This window comes from Manis javanica, chromosome 5, assembly GCF_040802235.1.
Source record: "Manis javanica isolate MJ-LG chromosome 5, MJ_LKY, whole genome shotgun sequence".
NCBI classification, from domain to species: Eukaryota; Metazoa; Chordata; class Mammalia; order Pholidota; family Manidae; genus Manis; species Manis javanica.
Window position 1 is genome coordinate 167,388,214 of NC_133160.1, and position 23,059 is coordinate 167,411,272.

General features: G+C 49.1%; 1 protein-coding gene across 17 annotated transcripts in view; it reads left to right on the forward strand.

Annotated features, from left to right (window-relative positions):
- Positions 1 to 23,059, forward strand: part of SLC2A9 (solute carrier family 2 member 9) — a 208,216-nt gene that overhangs the window by 106,965 nt on the left and 78,192 nt on the right. For all 17 annotated transcript variants that reach the window (XR_012131823.1, XR_012131822.1, XM_073237843.1 and 14 more), the window contains 3 exons: positions 7,433 to 7,543; positions 16,934 to 17,035; positions 19,720 to 19,795. Coding sequence is in view for 15 of the 17 variants with exons in the window: in XM_073237843.1 (XP_073093944.1) it covers positions 7,433 to 7,543; positions 16,934 to 17,035; positions 19,720 to 19,795 (289 nt within the window). In the remaining 2 variants the exon portion in view is untranslated. The remainder of the gene's footprint in view (positions 1 to 7,432; positions 7,544 to 16,933; positions 17,036 to 19,719; positions 19,796 to 23,059) is intronic.

Genomic DNA, 23,059 nt, shown 5'->3' on the forward strand with positions numbered 1-23,059 from the left:
TGGTCACCTTATTCCAACCCCAAATATCCCACAGGATAAATGATGCCGTCCCCATTTTCTTGATTAAGAGACTGAGGCTTAGAGAGGGCCAAGGACCTGTTCCAGTCACAGCAGGTGGTGCATGTGCTGTCAAACTCAACCTGCTGGCACCAGGTACCTGCTCTACCACCCTGCTATCTGAACGAAACCAGTGTTTCTCAACCTCGGCTCTATGTACATTTGGGGCTGGAAAATTCATTGACCTGGGGGCCATCCCGTGCCCTATAGGATGTTGACCTGTAAGCTCCCCTGACCTCTCCCCACTGTGCCACTGGTGACAACAAGAAATGTCTGCAGACATCACCACATCACCGGGCGTCCCCTGGGAGCAAAACTGACCCCAGTTGAGAGACACTGTATTAAATAAACATTACCTTTTGTTCAGCGCCCTTTAGCTAAAGAATTGGTGAATTGTTTTTGCATCGTTTAGAAAGTCAGATTTAACCACCTTTATTATTTCTAAATGCCTTTCCAACGTCAGATTGTTTTTTTCCCTCCTCCTCACAATGGCTTTCAGATTCCTTCTCTAAAATTAGACTTGTCATTTAAAATCACTTATTTTATGCAGCTGCCTTCCTCCTAAGCAGTTTGTCCTTTGCATGAAAAGCAGACTTCTGTGCGAATGCTCAGGCTCTCTGGCAAGAAGGAGCAGAGCCCATCCTCTGTCCTAGGGCGGCCGCCGGGCTCCTGCACCCCTGAAGCCACTCCCGCCCCATGACTGTCCTCGAGAATGAGGCCATGTCTCATGGTCCCTGGGTCTCCAGCACTCACGCATGACACATGGGAGGCACATGGAGTGAGGTGAGAAGAACCAGGGGCAGGGAGAGCACTGTTTCTACCCAGTCCTTGGGCTGAAAATTGGACCCATTGTCACACTGAGTGCAGGGAAGCCATAGTTTTCTGGAACCTTCCTGAATCTTCTGGAATGCCAAGGATTCTGGCGGTACTGTGATTGGGTTGCCCTTCCTTCCTCTGGATTCCTCCCTTCTTGAGCAGAGGAAACCAATCACACTGACTTCTCTGGGCCTCAGTTTTCTATTATGAAAAATGGGGCGGGTAATACCATTGGGAGGATTATATGAAATTACATCCATGGGATATTTCAGACGGTAACTGCCGAGCTTCTGTTAGCTCTCCCGTGCCCCTCGCTCCTATCAGCAAGACTGTTTCTAGCACTGTTTTCTTCTCTCTCAGTGCCTCACCCTTACAAACTCCGCTGCTTTCAATCTGCAGTCTTGGCTGGGAAACAAGACACCCAAGTTTGTTAGAAACAGGAGTGGTGAGGCTCAGAGGGCAGGCTGTGAATAAGCCATGCAGGTTGGTGCCAGTGTTCTAGATGCTCAGAAGTGTCTCACTGCCTCTGTGTTTGTCCATCCGGCGCCCTATATCGCAGCATCCCTGGGTAGCTGGTGTGCTTCTAATCCTTTCCCCGTGTAATTGTTCCATTTGCCTCCTTTCCCTGCTAACGTAGACTTAGGAGCGTGAGGGCATGTGTGTTGCTCTGCACATGTGGAGTAACCCCCATGCCTAGCAGAGCACCAGGCATCCCACACCCTCAGGAAACAATTGACTGGGTAAAGGGCAAGCCTGGGAGACAAGAAAGTCTCTGATGGGTTTGCAGCAACACAAGCTACCTTCCCCCATTTGCTGGCCTGGGTCTACGCGAAAGCCCATCCCACATGACACGGTATCATTAGGAGTCTGAAGCCCAAAGCATGTTTTGCACAAAACTTCTAATCACAAGTTCAGAAGAATTATAAATAGCTTTTGTTTTAAAGTTTCTTCCCACGTAACTTCCTAACTCAAATTAGAAGAATTAAATGTTCTGTTACCCTAACAGCTGAGACAATGTCACGGAAAGAGCTTACCATGTCTCCATGGATGGAAAGAATGTTCAAAGGAGGCCCTCTGTGTGGCAGCCCCAGAGTACTGGCGGAGAGCACAACTGTGTTCAACTTCCAGCATTGGACTTGGGACTTATGGGACAAGCTACACAACTGCCCTGTGCCTCAGTTTCCCTAACTGCAAAGTGGTACCTACCTTATACGGTAGTTGTGCAGACAGATGAAAGGATGTCCATAAAGCTCTCAGTGCAAGGCCAGCCACACAGTGATACTTGATAACCTTAGCTATTATCTTGTTGAGAGAACCCTGCCCCAAGGCTACAGGGCTGCCTGGGTTCCAGCCCTTTCATCCCACCTCCCAGCTGTGTAACCCTGGGTGAGAAACTGAACCCCTCTGACCTTGACCACTGGGATGTACAATGGGGACATGACAAAGGAGAAGAGGAAGGTGCCATCAGCGGTTAAGGGCTGGGTCAGCACCAGGTCATATTTTCCCTGTAAGAGGGGGAACACCACTAGGTCATCCAACACTCTTAGGAAAGCCTTTAAAAGCTAGGATTTTCTGGCCACTCTTAAAACTTGAGTTCTCACTTTGTATCTTTCTGGAATTTCATGAAGCAGAAGAGTGAGAGGCGGAGCAGGAGGCTGCCCTTCCCTGAACACAGAGAGTTGACACTCCGCACACGCCATCAACGTCATCCCCACACAGCGAGACCCGAGTCCGAGTTCTCCCTGCTGGTAGCTATTGCTGGGGGTCAAGCCTGTTCTGTTCAGCTCACACCCTCCTGGCTTTGCAAACAGGAACAGCTCACAAGAGGCTACTTCAGATTTTTAGTTGTCTGACCTTGGACTTTGGCCATGGTGGGGCTGTTGCAAGCCCAGCTAGCCCTGGAGAGAGCCCTGAGCCACGTGGGGGTCTTTGGCAAAGAACGAGGACCCACCATGGGAGGTGGGGACAGTCAGCCCATTCCTCGGCCTGCTTGCCAGTCCTGTTGAGAATGAGGCCTGACGTCAGCCTGGGGTTTGGAGGGAGCAGCTGTGCTGAGGACTAGGGTCTGGGCTTTCCCTCCGAGAAGATCTGCTTTTCTTTGCTGCTTGCCTGTTGTTACCCCTTCCCAGGGTGCCCTCTGCCCCCTCCCACCTCTCAGATCGGCTCCACCCAACTGATCACCTGTCTTGTTCCATCTCAGAGAAGTCAGGCGCCCTCTCACCCAGAGGCAGTAGAGGGGTGGAACGACTGAGCTGACCTCGCAGCTCCACCCCGCCTGGCCTTGTAGCCCTCACCTGGCTGTGCCTCAGTTTCCTCATCTGCTAAATGGGAGTAAGATGTCCACCTCCCTGGGCGCCGCAAGGAGGAAATTGGGTCATGTAGGTAATAGTTTTGGAAAGTACCATACATAGGCCCCCCTGTCTTCCCCTCTGAAATTCAGAACGGATTAGAGATTGGCACAGGATGCAAATGGGGATCAAAATGTCAGCCCCCCTCCAAGTGGAGCTGGACGAGAGGGGGCGACTTCAGAAGTGTGGGTTACTGCACTCCCAGGTTTCAGGCGCCCACCCTGACCCTGCACGCCCGACCCACGGACAGGTCCCCCTGCATGGTGAGAGCAGAGGGGACCCAGGCTTCCCCCTGGAAAGAGTGCACAGAGCCCCAAGGGGAGGCCCGTGAGCGCAGAGGATCTCCTTCCACGGAGGCCGCCTCCCCGCCTGCCCCGCTTGTTCCCGGGCTGAGAGAAGCGGGTGCCCCAAATGGGAACTGGAAACGAAGGGAAAGGAGACGCTGCCCGACAGCAGGTGGGGCGCCGGCACAGCTCCCGGGACACAGTGCTTAGTGAATGGCGGTCGCCTCAGGTCCTTGTACTTCAGAATAGGTCCTGCGCATCTCATTCGCTTGTGGGGGCCCCTCCGTGTTTCCAGCTCTCTGTCTCTCACTCCTCCGACCTCTGCTTCCATCCTAGTCTCTCTCTGACCTCTGCCCCTCCCGCCTCCCTCCTGTAAGGACGCTTGTGATTACATTCCTAGCTCACCTGGGTAATCCAGAATCACGTCTCCATCTCAGGACCGTTCACATCTTCAGAGTCCCTTTTGCCACACAGTGTAACACAGTTCCGGGTTCCAGGGATTAGGACGCCGTCCTCTGGGGAACCAGCGCCCTCCTGGCACATCCCGCGAGTGCAGGCTAAGCCTTCTCTGGGTCAGTATCGCCTTATCTGGGCAAAGGCAGGTCCGCAGTTTCATGGCTCCTGAAGCACAGACAGAGATTAACATGCATGTCTCGGTCAAAGGCGACTGTAGTCAAGGCCGTGGGCATACGGGAGTTGGGGCGAACAATACATAGGAATCTGGTCGGCAAGCTGGGCTCGAGCCCCAGCACTGCCCGGAGCCGCGAACCGCACTCGGGGCGCCGACAGGCCTGGGCCGCATCCTGCTCCGGCCTTGCTGGCTGGCTGGTCTCTCCAGCCCTTAGGCAATGCCACCCTCACAAGCAGCCTGGAAGGGATGATCGTGTTACACTTTGTCTCTAAGACACATGTCATGAGTTAAGAAGGAGAGCTTCAGGGCGTTAGAGGCAGGGTGTGGAGACGACTGTGCGCCCTTCCCTGTGCCCCCTGCAAAGTCCCGCTCAGGCCCAGCCCCTGGGAGGAGCCGCTGAGAAGCAGATGCAGAGGTGTTTCTCCCCGTGCTGTGCATAGCTGGTCTTTCCCTTTACCAAGGAGCAGTCGCATCTCAGCAGAGGGACGGAAGACTTCTACAATGATACCCAGCATTTGGTGTGCACCAATTATATGAAAGATGCTTGACGTCATCATTTAAAAAATGTTTACAACAACCCTGAAAGGCAGCATAGCATTCCCTCCTTTTAGACGGTGGGGATTCAGAGACGTGCAGTCACTTGCCTACAGACCCAGCTCCCGAGAGGCAGCACCGGCTGGAATCTAGGACCTCGGGCCTCCGGGACTGTGCTCCTTGCGCTCCACCGTCCTCCTCAGTGGAGCCCAATTGTGTTGGGGTGAGGCCAACACTGAGCAAACTCCATGGCAGGGTCCCCTGCGGCCACACTCCAGACTCCATGTTGTACAACACCCTCAAACCAAATGCAGTGGGATCAGGGGCAGAGGCAGTTACCTGCCGCCTCTGTAAGATGATGTGAGGCCAGGGAAGGGGTCTCCTGGCACCGGCGGAATCAGCCTGGCAGTTCGTGTGATAGATAGGCAGGCCTTCCCCAGCCCAGCACGACCTCTGTACAAGCCCTGGGCTTGGGAAGAGCGTCTAAAGGGCTGATTTTTGCCTGTGGATGCCTAAGTGCATTTACATATGAGGTGACTGCAGAGATACTTTTATCACTAACTCGCCCCTGATGAGCATGTAATTTTATGCACGATGACTCTCTGCTAACATTCAAACCTGGGAGGGATGCCCAAGGCGGGGTTGCTGCTGAGAATTGGAAGCAAGGGAGAAAGGGGGTCGGAGGGGGTGGGAGGCCGGGAAGGAGCACCGTGTGTGGGGCCAGAGCACAGCTTCCCCTGCAGAACACACAGCCAGTGGGGCCCAAGCGTGGAAGCCTCCAGAACAAGAGCAGGCCAGAATGTGGGGTTCAGAACTGAGGCTCAGGACAGCACAACGTCAGATCCACCTTTGCATGGGGTGGCAGCAGGGCAGCCTGGGAGCTGGAAAGGGTCCATAGAGACCCTTGGCTATTGAAATCAGTAAATTTGGATGAAGAAAGGCACTTAATCTCTGATCAGCCCCTGAAGATGTGCCAGGGATCAGTTACCTTCATAAGGGGAGGAGATTATATGAACAAATTCAATGGAGACTCAGGGTTTGGGGAATAATGCTGGCCTCTGTCACAGCTCTAAGAGCCAGAAGAATTAGTGAATCTGTCAGGAGCCACTCCTATGCTCTCTGGCTGTCACAGCGAAGATGGAATCTAAAATTTGAATTCCTCAGCCACTCAAGCAAGAGGAGATGCAAGCAGGAGTGACTTTGTTTCATATGAACATGACAACCCAGTTTTCCAACAGAGGCTTCCGTGCCCATGAGCCAAAAGAAATGTGTGCAGTAGTTTTTACTGGAGTCTTTGGTGTGCCCATGACTTTATGATAAATGACTCCCTTCATTAAAAGTAAACTTTCTGTAGCTCTGAGTAGGTCCTAAATGATATATTCTCCCCCAGTGCATGAAATGATTTTGTAAAACAAATGCTGGTAACAAGACAAGTTAGTAGAAACAAGAGCTTTCTCCAGAAAGGAAGAAAAAACCAAAGGCTATGAGCCGCCGAGCCACAGCCAAGCCTGACACGTTATGAGCAACGAGCTCTAATATTTCTGCTTAGTGACAATCAGTTTGTAAATGTTTTCAAGGCCCGTCAAGGCAGTGGGTCTCCTCGTGAGGTTTCATATTCGGAGTGCATGGCTTTGCCTCGTTCAGCAAACTTTGCTTTGTAAGAAGTGGCTGGGATTGGGAGAACACAAATAATCTGTGTCCAGCCTATTGATCCAACAGTTTAAGTAAATAATGAACAGTGACAATTCTTACCCAGTTGCTGACATGTCACAGCAAGGGCATGGGTATCTTCTTTTGACAGAATTGGAGAAGGAATCTCAGCAGGGTGGAGTGAATTGCCTGAGGTCACTCAGCTAGTCATGATGGAGCCACATCTCCAAACTCCAAAACAATGATTGTCTGGAGCCCCGTAAGTGTCTGTTAGGATTAGGTTGGGCCATTATGTGGCAGAAACCTCAACTGTGACCTAGTTGCACACGGAGGAAATTAGGAGGGCTGGCACAGCAGCTCCAGGGCCACACATGCTGGTTCGCACAGGGCAGTCCTGATTTATGCCTGTTGTCCTAGAATAATTGTTAACACTGTCAAAAGTGCCCAGGCTTGGATAATTAATTATATGGAATCACTCTAATGAGTAAGTAGAAGGCTCCTTCTAACGTCCTGCTCCAGCACCTGAACAGGTAGCTTTCATCCCAAGGCAGGGGCTCTATGTGTAGTTTATTTAGGTTGTATACTGCATAACTCTTAAGAGCATCATTCATATTGTGCCTATTGTGGCAATTTTAGTATGGCAATATTCCAGTAGATAACAGTAAAGTATCCTATGGGTCAGGAACTTTTTCTAATTCTCACAAAGTTGCCATCAGGGCTGATAACTGTGCTGTCCTGAGGTCACCTAGCAATCCAAAGAGGCTGCTGAAGCTCCAGCCATCATATTCACCATCCTGACAGCAGAAAGGGGGAAGGGCAAAAAATGAAATCACACCTCCTTGGTGAAAGCTCACTTTAAGGAGACTTCCTGGAGCTCCACCAACACTTTTGTTTCTTTCTCATTGCTGCACAAGGCCGAACACATGTTGCTCTCAGTAATGTAGGAGTTCTGTTCATAATGAAGAGGTGGGAAATGTGGGAGAAGGGAGAAAACAAGTGGTCAGCCATGCCAAGTGGCTCCACCTTGAAACTGGATTTAGCAGCGAATTTACTTGAGGAAACTGATGCCGCTCTCCCGCCCTCCTCCCTTCTTTTTCTTTCCTGCATTATAGATTTGGTTCTATACCAACAGTATCTTTGGAAAAGCTGGGATTCCTCCAGAGAAGATCCCATACATCACCTTGAGCACTGGGGGCATTGAGACTTTGGCTGCCGTCTTCTCTGTAAGTACACAAGTGATTCCTGGGAACCTCACAGAGGGTACTGGACGCCGCAGGGCATCTGCCAGCAAACCGGCATGCCTTTAAAGGAGCACGCCCTTTGTCACTCGGAGGTTTCTGAGATTTAGAAGCTTATCATGCAGTTCATCATGGATGTTTTGCTCATGTAGAAAATATTCTTGACTCTATTAGCCCCTCCACTATCTTCCGTTTATCAGAGTTCCCGTGAACCTAAGGCCTGTTGCCATGGCATTAACAATATGTCAAACCCATTAGCTGTCATCTTCCCACCTTATACAGGTAGCAGTTTGCAAGGCAAAGAAGAGGAGAAAAGACATCTCAGTTGATTGGTATAATAGACAGGGTGACTTTACCATACTAATGAGCAAAAATGTCCCTAAGAAGAGATAGGGTTCATCACTCTTTCTCAACCTTCACATGGAAAATAAATGTCTAGAGGGGAAGCAAAGTTGGGAGACTTCAGAATCCAGCAGAAATTGTACAAGTATTTTGAATCCTGGCTCCAGGACTTCCTGGCTGTGTGATATTGGACAATGCACTCAACATCTCTGCGTTTTGGTTCCCTCTTCATGCGATGCTCATGTCTCTTCCAACTTGTAGGTGTGCAGTCTGTGCCTCACATTTCAGGCACATAGTACGTGATGGGGCCTCCCTGCAAAGGAGAGGAGAGGAGGGCTAGAATCAGAGTGGCATTCTCTGACCTCGAAGTAGCTCCTTTGTTCCCGCTCTCGCTTACTGACCTGCACTAAGGTTGATGTCAGTGCGATAGGCAGAGGCTTCCGGTCACATTTCTGGCTTACGACAGAACATTCTAACGAGATGCTTTTAGAAATGGATGTCATACAAGTGTTGACGATTGATGTCCAGGTTCCTCCTCCTTCCATTCAGTCTTTTTGTTAGAGGAAAAATATTTCAATATTACGCATGCTGGAAGTGTCATAAAATTCTTGTCTTGTGTTACAGATTCCACTCAATCATTATTATCAATTTTTACATTAATCAGTGGAAAAGTACAGTCTGGAATGTAAATGATGGGCAAATTACAGGGGTTTTGTGGGGGGGAGGTTGGTGAGGTATTTTGTTGTTATAAGAAATCATCGCAAGCTGATTAGGGACAATTTGTAAGATTCAGAAAAATAGAAAAAAAAAAAAGAAGAAATCACCTACGATCATACTGCCCAAGGAGGTTTGGCATAATCTCTCCTTGTCTGTTCTCCGCACAGACATACGTTTTATTCTTACACAGTAGTCATCCTATTCTATGTACCAATTCTAACCTGCTTTGTTTAGATGAACTTCCCATTTTATTATTCATTGTTTCAGAAGCACTTTCCTGAAGTATAACATATATACAGAAAAGTATGCAGATCTCACCCCTCTGAATTGACACTGGTTGTGCAAGCTCTGTCATTCTTCAAAAACGGGTCCTACGGTCATTTCCTTAGCTGGTGGCTACAGACGGTGGGCGTTGTTGAGAGCCTCTAGGCAGAGCTTCACAGCCTGGATTCTGACCCCAGCTCCTCTCTTTTGAGCCTGTGACCCCAGGGAAGCTATTCAACAACTTCAAAATGTGGCTCAGTCTCCCCATTTTCATGCTCAGGGCACTGCCCCCGCCTCCCAGGGATAAGGTGAGGATGAGACGCGAGCGCAGGTAGCAGTAGGCAGCTCCCGGCCAGCGTGCCCTCTCTGAATGTTAACTATTCCTGTTCTGCACAGGCAGTTCCCATTATCTGTCCTTTCAAATGAGGCTGTGGCGAGCGTCTCCACGGAGAGCAGGCTGTCACAGGGCCCCTGCCAGTGCTTTGACAGGTGAGGAGACCAAGTGCCACAGGAATGACCTCCCCAGGGTCACGCAGCCAGCGCACTGGAAGCTAAGAGGGTGAGGGGAGCCATGTAGGGCCCCTGCTGCTACACAGGACCCGAAAGTGCTTCATGTGGGTGTCATGGATGCCACATGCCTCCTGAAAGCCTGGCTGTCCCCCAGTAGAAAGAGAAGCAAATGAGGGGTGGTGAGGCTTCTAAGCTCAGTGTCCCTGACTCCAGAAACCCCTCTTTCCAATCCCCTATCTCTGACTGGCAGATCATCCTCACTAAAAGCTAACAATTTTTGACAAGGTATTCCTTGGAAGTGTTGATCCAGGGAAGGAGGGTAGGTGGCTGGACCCTCCTGGGAGAGGCAGAGAGGACCTTCTTCCTAACATCAGAGCGGTGAGTCGCAGTCTCTGCAGTCTGGCTGCTGCTGCCTTCAAGTTTGGGTCCTGGTGACCACAGTCATTTGGATCATATGTGTTCTAGAGGCACAGACACCCCCTGTGGGCCCACGGGGGGAGTGGCGGCTTCAAGCTCTGATGGTAGATTCACTCGCACATTCTTTCATTCCACAAGCAGTGATGGCCACCCACATCAGGCTTATGCTAGGAGGTCACCAGTGAGGAAGTTGTGAAGTAGAGAGAAAGACCCAGAAACAGACACCTACCACGTGCACACTGGGGTGAACTCTCCTGTGAGATGTTCCAGGAGGGCTTCCTGGAAGAGGGGCCCAGGAAGCGGAGAGCTAAGGGCCAGCAGGACTTAGCCAGGTGAGAGGATGGGAAGTGTGTTGGGCAGCATTTCCCCTGGCCCTGTGTAGGTGTCCCCAGTCATCTGCATCCCCTCCCAGCCTATCTTTTCAATGAATTGGAGATGCAGAATGGTCCTTTGGGAACAGTCCTTAAAATGGTAGCCTGTATCTGAATCTCTGGAATCCCTTGAGATGAACTCCAGCATGAGGCTGAGTCTGAGATGGAGCAGGGTGCTGGGGGGCCTGACAGCTCTGATGTCAAACCCTGAGCATCCATATACCAGCTGAGCAGGCTTGATAGAACTGCTCAACATCTCTGAATTTATTTGCTCATCTTTACAATGGACCTTCCTATGCCCACTTGTGGTAAGCATAACACTGCCCCCCAAAATGTCCATTTCCTAATTCTTGGAAGCACGAATATGTCACCTTACATGACAAGGGCGGGGGTGGTGGTGCTGGGCTTTGCAGATGTGATGAAGTTAAGGCTCTTGAGATGGGGAGGTGATCCTGGACTGTCCAGGCGGGCGTAGGTCATCCCAAGCATCCTTATAAGTGAAAGAAAGGCAAGAGGTCAGAGTCAGAGAAAAAGCAAAGGTGGAGAGATGCCTCTGATGCTTGGAAGAGGGAGGAAGGGCCACGAGCCCAGGGACACGGTCGTATCCTCATCTGGGAAAGGCAGGGAACAGATTTGCCCCTGGATGCCCCAGAAGGAGCCAGCCCTACCAGCAACTGTAATTTTTGCCCCACAAGACCTACTGCAGACCTCTGACCTCCAAAGCTGTTAAGAGAGTACATACGTGTTCCTTTAAGCCACTGAATCGGTGGTGACCTGTTTCAGCAGCCACAGGAAGGGAACCCGCCACCTTACAGAACTGTCATGGAAACAAGCCTCAAAGAGTGGGAACGCCCCCTGCACCCTTCCTGACATAGTGAACATTCAGCAGGTCCCTGAAAATCTCCAGACTTTTTATTACCTTCTTTCTAAAAATACAGATATGATTTCATCCAACCTCTGAGGTAACTGCCTATCAAAAAGGACTTCCAGTCCTTTTTTCTTTCTTCTTACTGAGATTTTGACAGTCCATGAAAATGGCTTTGGGGCCTAATAAAGTTGAGAAAGACATTTTTGTTCATTTGATTTTTGATTAATTTCAGCTCCTGGCACTGCTCATCAGCTGGGGCAGCTGTAGGTAATTGCCATCTTGCAGAAACAGCCCATTTTCCAAATTGATTTTCTTGGCCCAGCATTGACTCTCTGATGAGTGAATGTCCACGGAATGTCATTCGGGCCACATGAGCCTGGGTATCTGCTGCCACGTGGGGCAGCAGCTGCTGAAGCACGAGGCTCATTGAGGTTTTTCAAACCACAGGAAACAGAATTCACGTAAGTTAGTCTTCTTATCCATTCAGGTAGGTTTCTGCAGTTGTCAGGAATAGACTAGGCCATAGAGTTGAAGTAAGGAAAACAATCCTACTGGCGTCCGCACCCCCAGTGCCTTTTGCTTTCCAACTGATTTCACGATTTCAGAAGCTAACTGGGAGAGAAGACATTTCTGTTGTTTAAGCCGCCAGCTCTGTGGTACTTTGTTACAGCAGCCTGAGCAAACTCATGCAATTTTTGCTAGTTATTAATATTCCAGAAGAGAACTAAACATAGGCAGTAGAAAAATCTGAAGACGTCTGCTGCCTCCCAAAATCTTACGCATTACAACTTGGGACCAGAGTGTTTATTCCTTCAACACTCAGCATTGCTGGCGGGCTGCTCTGTGCCGGGCCCACATCTAGGCGTGCGGATGCCCCAGGGGCCCGGAGTTGGGCCCTTGCCCAGGGAAGATGAGCATCTGGGGGAACAATGATCTGTAACAACCGCGGGTCACCTGTAGGGTAGCTTAGGAGGTGAGGATGCCCTGGGGAACAGTGGAGCAGAGAAAGGCGATGGGGGAGGGGGCAGGCTTTTGTATTAGACACTGCGGTCGGTCGGGCTTGAGGGATGAGGGAGTTGCCACCCAGATATCCCAGGAGGACATTCCAGGCAGAGGGAGCAGCTGGGAGAAAGGCTGGCATCAGGCAGACCCAGCAGGAAAGAGATGGTGCCATGGATGTGCAGATGAGCTCGGGATGGGTGGGTCCGCAGCGGGGACAGGCTCCTTTTTCCCCTTGCCCCAAATTGAAAACAGTTGAAATTTGTGATCACCAACATATTAAGAGCCACCTTTTCCTTTTTCTAGAGGGGTTGGCAGAGGTGGGGAGGGGGATGTTCTTTTCCCTTAGAAGCTGCAGAAGCTGTGGTTTTGACCCACAAAAAAGTTTTCCCAGGACTGGAGAACTTGGAAAAATCTGATCTACTCCACGTTTATCCTGCTATTCCAGTTTGCCCACAGTTCATGTCTGATTTTTGCCCTTTGGTTAAAATGTCTCAATACCATTTTAATATGTTGTATTGGGGATCATGGACCACCTTGGTAGCCACTTAAAAAGTAACTTTTTTCACTTCTCATACCTTTAGCCCAAACAGATATACAGATCTCATGCACATTAATCTTTTAAACAGAAACTTCCAAATAAAGTTTGTTTCAATGAATAATTTTTAATTTTCAATTTAGAGAAAGCCTGTCCAAGTAGAAAATAATTTCTGAGACCCTGTCTTTCGAACACAGGCTTTAATACTCCATTAACTTGCAGATAACCATAGCTTTCCAAGGCCTCTGCTTCTTGGTGGATGGAGATTTATAAAAGCAAAGAGTAACACTTGCATATTTAAAACAGAAGTTGTAGCATAAAAGTAATACTGAAACTTGTCTTTCACACCTGTGTATGCTCCTTTCTCTGCCCAGAGAGCTGAGCCAAGGGTAATGAGATCCTTACCCATTCTTCCCTCCTATCCTTCCATAACTAAAGCTCTGGCAGAACCCAAGTTCTGCCTGGAGAGGCACTAATTGCTGATGTGTCAAGAGCTCCTTAGGGACCCCACCAGCCCTAAAGTGTCAAGATCAAAGGGTCAGCCATTTGGGATATTGGGTGTTGGTCCCAGTCTAGGGGGCATCTTGCCCCAGCATTCAGAGTGTACATGTGTGTGCATGTGTGCATGTGTGTGTGTCTGTCTGTGTATCTGTCTATAGTCCCTGGTCCTCATGCGTTCTGCTAGGTTAGGTGCTGGCCCATAACAGGTATCCAGTACACAGTTACTTAACTTAGTAAGGCTCCAGGTGCTTCTGCTAACTAGAAAAAGCATGCTTTCTTTCTTGGGATTCACACCGTCTGCCTGGGAGCAGTCAGGTGGGTGTTCTGAGGGAGGCTGAGACCCCACCCACAGGGCTGCCTCCTTCTGGAGCCCTGCATAGTCAGCCCACGTGGCCCACATGCTCACGAGCACCAAGTCAAACCAGACAAAGGCTGAGTTCACCAGAATCAGCAGAATCGGAAAATGCCAGGCTGGAATAGGAACAGGGTATTGTCTAAAATCCCGTGGAGGTGTTACGGTCAAGTTCGCTCTCCTTGATTCCCCTTGACCTCTGTCCTTGAGCCTTACCTTCCACTTCCCCAGCTGCTCTTGTCTAGCTTTCTACCTAAGAGGAGTGAACTCCTGCAGGTCTCTGCAGTGGCTGGGATGTCAGCTCGGCCAAGCACTGAGTACTTCATAGGCTTTATACTTGGATATAATCATAGAATTTCTGGATATAACAGGGAATGATAATAGTATGTATCCCACTGGGATATTACAAGGATTGAAGTGTGTAAAGCATCTAGAACCATGCCTGGTACAGGGTAAGCACTGTAAATGTTCACTGCAATAATCCAGAGAGCATGGTATTGACATAAGCATAGTCATACAGATCAATGGAGCAGCCCAGAAATACAAAAGGTGCCCAAGTAATTAAATGCAGAAAGACAGTCTTTATATAACAAATGGTGTCATAAAAACTAGATACTCATGTGGAAAAAATGAAGGACAACCCTTATCTCCTGTCATAAACAAAAATTAACTCAAAGTGGACCACAGACTGAAACATAGAAACTAAACTTATAAAACTTCTAGAAGAGAACATAGGAGGAAGTCTTTGCAACCTTAGGGTAAGTGAAGATTTCTTAGAAGGGACACAAAAGGGACTTGGACACTGATGTCCACAGCAACTTTATTCATAAGAGCCCAAACTGGAATAGCCCATGTGTCCATCAGCTGTTGAATGGAGAAACAAAGTGTGATATATCCATTCGTGGGAATACTACTCAGCACTGAAAAGGAATGAACTATTCATATATACAACAGGGATGACTCTCAAGAGTGCAGTGATCACCAATATGGAACTCTAATCTAGTCTAGATGAATCGAATCTGTAGTGATGGAAAGCATGTCCAAGGTTGCTTGTGGGTAGGAAAAGGGGCTCAAGGGAACTTTGGAGTGATGGAGATGAGATGTTCCAAATCTTGATATAGTAATGATTTTATGGGTGTATAGATTTGTCAGAACATACCAAACCATACAATTAAAATGAGTTCATTTTATTGAATCTAACTCCATGTCAATAAAGTTGATTTTAAAATCCTAACAAAAAACAAACAAAAAAAAACCCCAGTTACCGTTAGTATCCCACCAGAGTTCCTAACACTGGGATGGGCAGAGGCGCTGGGCAAGTGGCTTCTGAATGGATGGCTAACCCTCTGGTGCAGGAGACCCCAGAGGGGCTTTCTTGGAGGCTGACAGTCCATCCCCAGTTGACATCAGTGACCTTCAGTGGCTGCAGTCATCTCCAGTTAGTGTCTTCACTATGATTTTTATGTTGAGTGGAAATGCCACGTTTATGCTCACCCCTTTTGACCAGCTGCTCTTCAGACCGGTTTCAAGGAGGCAAGGAGGAAGAAAGGGGCCTGCAGACAGGGTTTCCCACTAGGATGGGGAGGGTTGTCTTTATCTCCTCTTTCTCTTTCTCAGCTATTTCCTCCGTGTCTTCCTAGACCATCTTAGAGACTGTTTCCAAACCAGGGACGATGTTTCCAGCTTTGTTGGCTCAGGTCACTGGTTCATCGGGAGAGTTTAGGAAAGTGCAACAGCCTGATCCCCCCAAAGCTCATGAATGTCGGCACCATGGTGCAAGACAGTGGTTCTCAGCTGCCTTGTGTTTTGGGCATACTTTCTGACATAGAAATTGGTAGTGGTGACTTTGAAGAAACAAAAACAAGCAAAAAAGAAAAAAACCTAAAAACCCTAAAGTCATGACACGTGTGTATTAATCTCAGTGTAATAATGCAACACGTGTTAATCTCGGTGCAGAACGTCCATGTTCAGTGCTCCCCAGGACCGTGACGCTTGTGGTGGCTTCTCTGTCACTTCCGTGCTGTTACAGGGGCTCTAACCAAACCCCCTAGGACACTTATGGGACAAACTGCCACATTCCAGTTACGAGCGCCTTCTTCTTCAGTGCCAGCTGAACGCTGGGCTCTGCCCTGTTAACCGTAGGAGTGTGCAGGTATCAGAAATCATTGGTGGCAGAAAAAGAGTAAGATTTGTGACTCAGTGGATAGAGATTTACATCTCCACACTTTAGTCTCTTTCACTTTTTTTTTAAATAAAAAAATCTCATTGTAGAAAAGGCAGAAAAATAACAAGTAAAATAATAATTACATATTCCTCCAACCAAAATCAGTGATAGAAACTATTTTGCATGTATTTTTCCAGGGTGTATTGGTTTAACAGTTGTCATTTACAGAACTGTGTACTAAGTATATACAGCTTTGTGCCCTGAGCTTTCCACTTAAAATGGTACCCTGAGGACTTTTCTATGTTATTTAAAATCCCTTTGTGCATTCCTTCATAATTATCATCTGGATGTCCCAGTGTTTATTTAACCAGTTCAATTGTTGGTGGACTTCTCCATGGCTTCTATTTCCTCATTAGTATAAATAACACTGCGATGAAGATCTGTCCATGAATCTTTGACCAAATACCTATTTCCTGAGGATAAACGCCCAGAAGGTGAGGGACTAAGTCCAAGAGTATGGATATTTTCCAGCCATCCCTGTGGTCTGAGAGCATTTATTCCACGTCCTTATTTCTGAATTGCTCTGCATGACTTCTGACAAACCGCACAATCTCTCTGGGCCTCAGATCCTGGGAGTCTCTGACCTTCTCTGTCCCCCTGCACCCCTGCCCGTGTTGCTCTCCCCCTAATAGGTTTATCAGGGCTCCCCTTTGATGGGACCCAACTCATGAAGGCTTGTGGGGAGAGAGGACTTAGACGCAGGCCTTCTCAAAGAGGCAACTGCTGGTCTTGGCTTCCTCCACGGTTCTCAATGGACCTGGCTTTCCGCCCAGGGAACTTCGCTGCCCCCCTCTGCACAGTGAGAACCGCAGTACCTGCCTTACAGAGATCAACCTTCGCTCCACCAGCGAACATTGGCACAACACCTGCCAGGGGCTCCTCCAGGTTCTGGGGGAACAAAGATGAAGCTCCTGGCCCCCACCAGGGAGCAGGGAGGAGGGGTGCTGAGCTTCCCAGAGTGACAGCCGGCCATGACCAGGAGGCGACTCTGTCTGTTTCTAGTTTGGACATATCATGTGTTTCAAGGACCACCAAAACCTGTAGATGCTAGCAGCTCTGCCTCTGACCAGCCATGGGACCTCAGAGTCTCTGAGTCTCCATTTCTTTAACTGGAAAGTCACATTAGAATACTTCACAAAGCTATTGGAGGATTGAATGAATTGCTGAAAAGAGCTTAACGCAGCGCCTGGCATATAACAGGCCCTCGGCAAATAGCCGTCCTCTGCTAATCTCCACACTGACCCAGGGTCTCTCTCTCTGCCCCTGACCTAGGGCTTGGTCATTGAGCGCCTGGGACGGAGACCCCTCCTCATTGGCGGCTTTGGGCTGATGACGCTCTTCTTCGGGATCCTCACCATCACCCTGACACTGCAGGTGAGAGGATGTGCCCTTTGTGCCCTGAGGGGTCAGCAGGGAGTTGCTTCCGGCTTCAGTGCCCAGGGGCCTTGGACTTGGGAAGCCATACCACCTACAGAAAACTCTTGCAGTCTGCTTCCCAAGGGGCACCTCAGCTCTGCAGAGGGGGTGCCCTTGGGGGCAGAGTTTAGGAATGCATCCTTGGACTGGGAGACATGGGACTGACTTCTGGTCCTACAGCTGCCACTAAAGAGCTGTGTGATCTTGGGCAAGACATGTTCCCTCTCTGAGCCTCAACTATGGGCTCGAAGCACTGAGTAGTTTGCTCAACTGTGGACCAGAGAAGATCTCAATGGACAACTCTTAAGGTGCCTTTCCCGCTCTCACATTCCAGCATGGGTGGCTGGCACTGCCGCACAGGGCACTGGCACAGTCACCACATTGTTGCTTGTGGGTCCCAGCAGGGCCTCTGGAGCCAGGCCACCTGTTTCTTAGGGCCCCATTGTTAGGGTCCAGGCTTCCGAGGCTTCCCCAGAGAACAAACTACACAGGCATAGAGATGTAAATTCAAGCAAAGTCTTTATTCAGCCAGCTAGCTGAGGTCCAAGTCAGCCCGATGCAGCGGGTCTCAACAAGGACCCCGAGCACTCAGAGCCAAGGGTTTATATAGCAATTTCAAAGCACTTAACTCATAGCAATTTTCTATAACTATACATTATTCTTGCAAGACATATATCCTGGGGTTAAGCAAGGGCAGGGTAAGACTACTCCTCAATGGTTAGGGAGGTTCTGCACAATAAGCTTGGTATGTAAGATTTACTGACCAAGGTTAGCTGACCAAGGGTCACAGCTGCCCACCACCCGGTGCTCATGATTAACTTGTTTTTCAAGGCCTTACCCAGGCCCAGGGTTTGTTTTTTTTTGTTTTTTTTGTGTTTTTTTTTTCCTCTGAGTCACACTCTCAGAAAATGGTTTCTAGGTTTCTAAGATGGCTATGCTTATGCTAATTTACTAATCTTACTAATGCTTAGATTCTACCTTTCCCCACTTTCCTTTGACCATTCCAATCATGGAATGTTTGTTTCTTCCTGCTGTGTGAGTGAATGATGCTGCGGCCTCAGCATTAGCACCTGAACAGCACTCACTCTTTCCCTAACAAAGGCTATTGGCCGGTTTAAGATACAGGGACCTAAAGTGAGAAGCAGTATGAAAATAAGCAAGGGCCCTGCCAGGGTGGATATCAGGGTTGTAAACCATGGGGATTTAGTGAACTAGGATTCAAATAGCCCTTGGCTGGCCTCTCGCTCTCTCTTCCTTTGATCTGGTCTCTCTCTAAGTTTAGACATTGAATCTCTTACTATTCCGGAATGGTCTGCTGTTAAGGTTTAGCTAAGTTTTATTAGTTCTTCCTGACTCTTAATGCTCTCTGCACTCCTTTACACCATCTCTAAAACATCCATATTCAGGGGTGCTGTGAGCACTAGATTGCACCCTGCAATACCCCTTACCACACAGCCCTGGCTGTCACTGCTGACTCATCTCTCCCTCCTGATAGACAGTGAGTTGTGGGGGCGAGGCTATGCCTGTGTCATTTCTGCACTCCCACCTCCCAGCCCAGTTCATGGCACCCAGCAGGTACTCAGAACAGTCTACCAGATGAACTGATGGATGATGGATGGATGGGTGATGCAAGGATAGATGCATGGATGGATGGATGGAAGGATGATGGACAGGTGGTTAAATGATGGGTGGGTGGATGGATGAATGGATGGATGGGTGGGTGATGGGTGGTAATAGAAGGATAGATGGGTGGATGGATGGATGATGGATGGATGAATATATGGATGACTTAGGGCAGCAGTGAGCTGTTAAGGTAAAACTGCCTACGATGCTCCTCTCAACCCCAGGGCTTCCTGCAGTCAGAACTGAGGGGCGTAGACACAGAAGGGCTGCTCTCTCCCTTCCCTCCCCCTCGCCCTCCCCTCCGTGTGTTTACCACTCCCCCTGCACTGTGTTCTCCCGTGCCCCCGTTCCTTGACCATGCAGAACCCTCTCCTGGGACTGCTTTCCTCCCCCTTTCCTCTTGGGTGAGCCTGGCTCAGCCTTCAAGTGTGGGTGCAGACTCCTCCCTTCCATGAATCCCTCTAGACTGAGCTCAGGTGCCCAGTGCTGGCGACACCATGTTCTAATGATCAGCCGTCCAGTCTGCTAGAGCGGGAGTGATTTCCCAAACATTCTCCCCCACCTAGCACCAAGCTCCCCCCGGCCCCTACTGATAAACGACAGCTGCTCCAAACAGATCTCACTGATCTCATACTTTGTCAGAAATACAGTGTGTTACATAACAATAGGGATTAACTAGGAGAAACTTCCAATAATGTGGTAATGCCTGTGCAAACTTCTCAGATTGCCTGCTTCAGACTAAACACTCATTGTTATTCATTTGTTTGCCACCTGTCAGGTGCCAGGACCAGGCAGGTCTCTTGGCAGGCATCATCCTTCACCTCACGTCTGTAAAACACAGATGGAGTCGCTCAGGCATTACTGTTAGGCCCATTTTGCAGACATTGAACCTGGGGCTCAGAGATAGAAGTGACCTGCCCAGGGTCACACAGGTGGGCCGATGAGGAGCAGGGGTGGGATCCCAGGCCCTCAAGGCACGGCTGCCTGCTCACCTGCCCTTGCTCTCTGCTCTCCGGCAGGACCAGGCCCCCTGGATCCCTTACCTGAGTATCGTGTGCATTCTGGCCGTCATCGCCTCCTTCTGCAGCGGGCCAGGTAAGGCGCCCTCCCTCCTCGCCGGCTCTGCTCAGGTGCCCTGTCTTTTTCTACAGATGCGGAGCTCAGGGCCAGGGGAGGGGCAAGGCCCAGCAGGGGATGGGGGGGCAAGGGAGTTCCCTACCTGCTTAAACGCAGTGACAGCCTTCATTTCCACCTGCAGACGGTAGGTAACAGGCTCACCCAAAGATGCACAGATGAGAACTTAGAACAACACAGCCACAACTCCCCGTGGTGAGAGCTGTGAGCCTGACACACTAGCTTGGGGTGGCGAATCAAACATACTCCACTTACAGTCTGTGCCCACGGAGCAGTTAGAGTTTAGGCTAGGAGATGTGATGATGGTGATGGTGAAGATGATATTGACATCTAGGATTTGTTGACCACTGGTTACATGCTCTACTTGGCCAAGTAGTGGATGTGCATTCACATGCTCATGGCTCACGACACCTCCAGAGAAGCAAAGATGGGAAGCAGCTTGCATACAGCGAGCAGTGATCACACCGCCTGACCCTCAGGCCCCTGACCGCCCCCTGATGCTGTACCTACATGAGTCTGCAGTCTGGAGTATTCTGAGCCTCAGTTTACCCAGGACTCACTTCTGACCTCAGCTCTGTCATTTGTCTAGTGGGAAAGTCCTCTCCTTGGTTCTGGCCACAGTTTACCCATCTGTGAAATGGCTGGGGTGGGTGAGGCCGAGGGCCCTGCCACCCCCAGGCTCTGGGTCTGTACCTGGCAGGGGCCATGGTGAGACTGAGAAGGGGGCTCAGGGAAGGTCTGATGGTTGTACCCATCTGCCTGGGAAGTGTGGCTATGGTTTTTCTTTGTTTTGGTTTCTCTGTTGATGAAAACGACAGTACATTTCTATCAGAACAAAGAGAACCGAATTTCTCTTTCTGCCTTCATGTTGCCGCTTTTCCCAGGCCAGGATGTTTCATGTCCTGTCACATTTGTGATGGATGACAAGCATTTGTCTCCATCTGGGACAACAGAATGTTGTCATGCATTGTCACAACTAGAGCTCTTCTAAGAGGGAGACAAAGGAAGTCACCCTAAAAGTGACTTGGTTAAACCTGGAGGCCCTGGTTCCCATCTTCTCTAGCACCTCCTGCTCTCGACAGTCTGTGCCGCACTAGTGAGAGTATCCAGGCATTAGCCTTTCTTGGTTATTTATGCTCATATAACCCTGTGCTGGGTGCCTTAAACACTTCACCGTTACTCTTCGGGATTAACTACTCCCATTTATAACTGAGGAAACTGAAGCCTGGACAGGTTATGAGATCCCTAACATGATACAGCTAGTAACTGTCCAAGTCAAGATTTGAACCCAGACCTTTAAAAACCTGTGCTCTTTTTACCCCACTGCAAAGGATAAGAATTCATGTCCACTCACTGCTCTGGGCTTTACAAAGCACATTCCCTCTGTCCCCTAATGTAGTTCTCACACCAGTCCCCTGACAGTAATAACACTGAGCACTTGCTATGTGCCAGGCCCTGTTCTAAGTACTATAATTCTTACATAAATACTGTGTGAATATAAGATGACAGAGTCATATTGTCAAAATAAAATCATAATAATCAGAGCTCAAACTTCACAACAGTTTGCAGGATACTGGTCCTCACAAGACACAGGTGAAGTCCAAAGCCATTGGCACAACTCCCCAGAGTCTTCCTTGCCATGTTGGGGTGCACCCCAGTCGGGACTGAATTTGTGAGGTCTAAAAGATCATGCAGGGTGCCACTTATGTTCAGGAACTGTTTTATGCATGAAACGTCTCCATTTTATTATTTGATAATTACTGTCTGACACCGACATTTTCCAATGAGTTATTTCCATAGCTATACCTTCCAATCTAAATAGCCCAGGTATAGGCTACTAAAAGCATGTTATGCGTAAGAACTCTCTGATCTTTCTGCTAGGAAATACCATTGTGAGTGGATTAGCAAGTTCACAAGCAAATCAGACTTTTCCTCTTTTTTTCTTTTCTCTTTCCTCTCTCCCTGCCCCAGATGATAGATGAGTCACAGATCAGCTGTGAAATCTTCCTTTCCCAAACTATTAATGAAAAAACCAAAGCAAAGTTTCACTAATTTTCCCCAAGTCACACGGCTAAGAAGTGCTGGATTTGAATCTACACCACCTTGTTCTAGGACCTGTAGTCTTAACTCTTAATTACGCACGTGGTCACTGCTCATTGGCTGTTTGCTAAAAATTGGGTGGAATTACACCCACTTGGAAATTGACCTACAAGGTGACAGAGAATTTGGGCTTCTATTTTTATCTTCCCAGAATGGATCACAATAATGACCTATTATTAATGCTCAGGAGGGAAGATGGAGTTGTCTTCCTGCTTTGGATCATCATAATCCAGTCCCATTTGTATCTACATGGAAAGATACAATTTTGCCATTCATACCTAGGTATCAGAGCTCCTTGACTGAAGGTGAATTCAGAGCATTTTGATTTTCATGGTTCCCAGCCTGTCCTGCTGGTTGGTATTATCCAGGAGCAAAGAATGGCCTTTACGTTTTAAAGGGGAGGAGAAAGAATGGGTGACAGACACCACACGTGGTGGCCTAAAAGGCCTAAAATATTCCTACCTGACGTTTCTCAGAAAAAGCTTGCCGACTCCTGCCAGAGGCCCCCAGTTCAGACATTTGGAAGAAAGAAGAGTGAGTGAGTAGATGAGGCAGGAAAGGAGGGGCTGCCACACAGAGGGGCAGCCAGCAAAAATGTCAGAATATGAAAGGAGGTCAATGCCAAAGGAACGGCAAGCAGAAGTCCTCCAAATGCCTGAATCGCGTGGGAAGCTTTAAAAAATGGTGTCCAGGCCTCAGCCAAGGTCAACCAAGTCATAATCTAAAGGTGGGACCTGTGTTCCACATTTTCTAAAACTCTTGCATGATTCTACTGTGCATCCCCACTTGATGACCCCTGGTGTAGAGCCATGTTTTTCAGCCCTGGCTGAATATGTTACAGTCACCTGGCTGGCTTAAACAACCGCTAGACCGGTGACATTCACGCCTCACCTGACAGCAGCTGAACTGGAGCCGCGGGTGGAGCCCAGTGAGAGCCTCCCCAAGCTAGGGGCAGACTGGGGGGAGGGGGGGGCAGGGGCAGCAGAGGCGCTGGAAGCCGCTGCAGGAGCCTGGGGCATTGTGCGAAGGACTGTGGTTTCATCCCCAGCCCCAGGGAGGTCTAGTGGAGATTTGAGGCACGAACGCCCTGGAGCAGATCTGCAGTGAGAGGAATGGATCTGGGAG